Source organism: Pteropus alecto, unplaced genomic scaffold (assembly GCF_000325575.1).
Source record: "Pteropus alecto unplaced genomic scaffold, ASM32557v1 scaffold106, whole genome shotgun sequence".
Lineage (NCBI taxonomy): Eukaryota > Metazoa > Chordata > Mammalia > Chiroptera > Pteropodidae > Pteropus > Pteropus alecto.
Window position 1 is genome coordinate 13251396 of NW_006442103.1, and position 2693 is coordinate 13254088.

The 2693-nt window shown below is 53.6% G+C and overlaps 1 protein-coding gene across 1 annotated transcript in view; it reads right to left on the reverse strand.

The window, feature by feature from the left end:
* LOC112486180 (synaptotagmin-6-like) overlaps window positions 1-2371 on the reverse strand; it is a 15831-nt gene extending 13460 nt beyond the window's left edge. The window contains exons 1-2 of the mRNA XM_025052297.1: window positions 1808-2371; window positions 3-61 (exon numbers count right to left, since the gene is read on the reverse strand). Of these exons, the coding sequence (XP_024908065.1) occupies window positions 3-61; window positions 1808-1977 (229 nt within the window). The 5' untranslated portion in view covers window positions 1978-2371. The remainder of the gene's footprint in view (window positions 1-2; window positions 62-1807) is intronic.
* Window positions 2372-2693: the final 322 nt, after the last annotated feature.

Sequence of the window (2693 nt, forward strand, 5' to 3'; positions counted from 1 at the left end):
GCCGTAGTCCACGCTGGAGACGGGCATCTGCCGGGGCAGGTGGCGCTTGAAGGACGTGTGCCTGGCGGAGGGCGGAGGGGCAGAGGGCGACGTCAGGCCGGGGGGAGGCGGGGCGAGGAGGATGCAGGCAGATACCCCTCGGCCGCCCTGGCCCATCCTACCCCTTGTGGGGCCCCCTTTTCCTCCCATTTGTTACCCGCTCTCTCTCTGCACACACTTTGTGGGCAGCTCGTCATGCGCATTTCATGTCTTAATATGTGCGAAGTGGTCGGTTGGGGTAGGGCCTGGTACATAGTAAGCTCAATAAATGTTAGCCATAGCTGCTGTTATCACTTCCCCTGCCTTTCCACCCGCTTTCTAGGTTTCCTTCCCAGTAGACACGGCCCTGCTTTCCCCATTAAGCCATGAGATTCCCTAGGAGATGGACCATACCTTCTTACCTAGATATGGCTCCCCCTCCTCATCATCTACCACCAGGACCACCGTCCCATAGTTACTGGTCACTGGACTTTGCAGCCCGGACTGCATAGGTTAATTTTGGCTCTGCCACTGTCTGGCTATGTGACCTTGGGCAAGTTACTTAACCTCTCCGCTATAAAATGAGAATAATGAACGTAGCAATTGCATAGGATTGCTGTGAGGATGAAATGAATCCATATGAATAAAGTACTTAGAGTAGGCTCAGGTGTATTATAAGCCATGGGTCCCTAACCCCCAGGCCACAGACGTCGGACGAGTACCGGTCAGTGGCCTGTTAGGAACTGAGCTGCACAGCAGGAGGTGAGCACCGGGTGAGCGAGCGAAGCTTCGTCTGTATTTGCAGCCGCTCCCCAGCGCTAGCATCACCGCCTCAGCTCCGCCTCAGATCGTCAGGCATCAGATTCTCATAGGAGCACCGGTCCCTGATGCCAAAAAGGTTGGGGACGGCTATTATAAGCGACGTATTATTAGCTCTCATTATCACATGGATTCTTTCGTAGGCTCCTCACAGCAACCTTATGCATCATTAGCCCTATTTTACAGTTGGGAAAAGCGAGGCTTAGAAACTGTGAGCAGCTTGTCTGAGCTCGTACCATAAATGCTGCAAATGTGATCCTGGCACTTTCATTCCTGGCCTCCAGCTCAGGACCAGGACCCCTTCCCCACAGCTCGTCCCCCGGGAGCCCAGGGAGATGCTGCAGGGACCCAGGAACCCACAAGAGCCCTAACTTTTGAATAAACACAATGCCTCATGCGTGCATGCATCATTCCTTTTAAAAATGTTTCTGAATTTAGAGTAGCTTTTTGTCCTTACGTGGCGGTGGTTATTTTTGTTTGTTTCAGTTAAAGAATGCCATGGGTATACCTGCTGCCGTGCAGGGGACTCGGCCAGTTGTAAAGAAATCCTCATTCTCGAAATGTGAGGAATGTCTTGCCTTATCGCTCGTGCACCGCAGACTCTATCTAGGCTTTGCTGACTTATCACTAGACACCCTGTGACTTTTATGCATCTGAGTCTTTGCATATTCCCTTCCCTCTGCCTGAAATCCTTCCTTCCCTCCACACAACTAACGCCTCCCAGCCACAAGCATCCCACCGCACGCCACATGCACAGCACCCCTCCTCAAAGATTCCCCTTCCCTAGAGTTTTTCCTGATGCCCACCTCCTAGTTGGTCATCCACCACGGACCACATCATTAGATCTGTTCTCCTACCAAGGTTCACATGTTATTATTTCTGGTCTCTGATCCGCACAGGCGGGAATCTCGTTAGTGAATAAGGAAACATGGAGGTGTGGGATTAGGGAAGGGAGGGGACCACTCTTCACCTGGTGGATGACGCTGGCTCTGTGGTCTGTCGCTGCAGCCGCGTGTGACGCATGATGTGTTCTTTGACCGACATCTGCACCTCAGCCGGAATGTCTGGGGACGTGTGGCTGATCTTCACAGCCGCCTCTAGGAAGCCCAGGGTGTTAGGGTCCTTCAGCTTGTCAGCCATGTTGCCTCTGGAGCGGGGGCTCCGAAGGGCCTCTGGGAGGGCGTTAGCAGAAGAGGGACTAGAGGCCTCCTTGTTCCTCCAGGGCGTCCAGCACAGCTTCCAAAAGAGAAAGAGAAAAACTGCCACCAGGGCCACGCCACACACAATAACTACCACTGCGAGGAGGCTGACAGAGGTGCCTGCCCTCGGCGGGAGCCAGGCAGGGAGGGACGGAGACAGACAGAGGTGGGGAGAAGCAGGGAAGGGTGTTGGAAGAGGGAGCACACAGAAGGGACGAAGACGGAAGAAGAGAAAAGAACGGTCATGAGAAAGCTGCCCAGGCAGAGGGGAGGTGGTTTTAAGGTGACGCTCCACAGTCCACTACAGTAAAACATCGGTAGCCTTGTCTTCCCCTCCGGCTGACTTCTCCAGCGCCGCCCCCTCCTCCCCACTGCCAGCCTGGGAGCACCTGGGCTGCCTCCCCTCCTGCCTATTGGCATGTGCACAGGGAAGGGAAAGTTATTTAAATGGCAGCCTAAGCAAATGTGCAAATTCGCGAAGCATTCGCATTTGGATGCTGTTTAAATTTCTATTAGAGCTGTTACTATGGCCGGACTTATAGCAGAGTCGCTTTTGTGTACAGCTCTCTTCCTCAAGAGGCTGTGAGGCCTTGGGGACCAAAGGCTCTGCTAACTAATCCTCTTCCCTTAACCCACCTCCTCTGAATCCAAATCCTG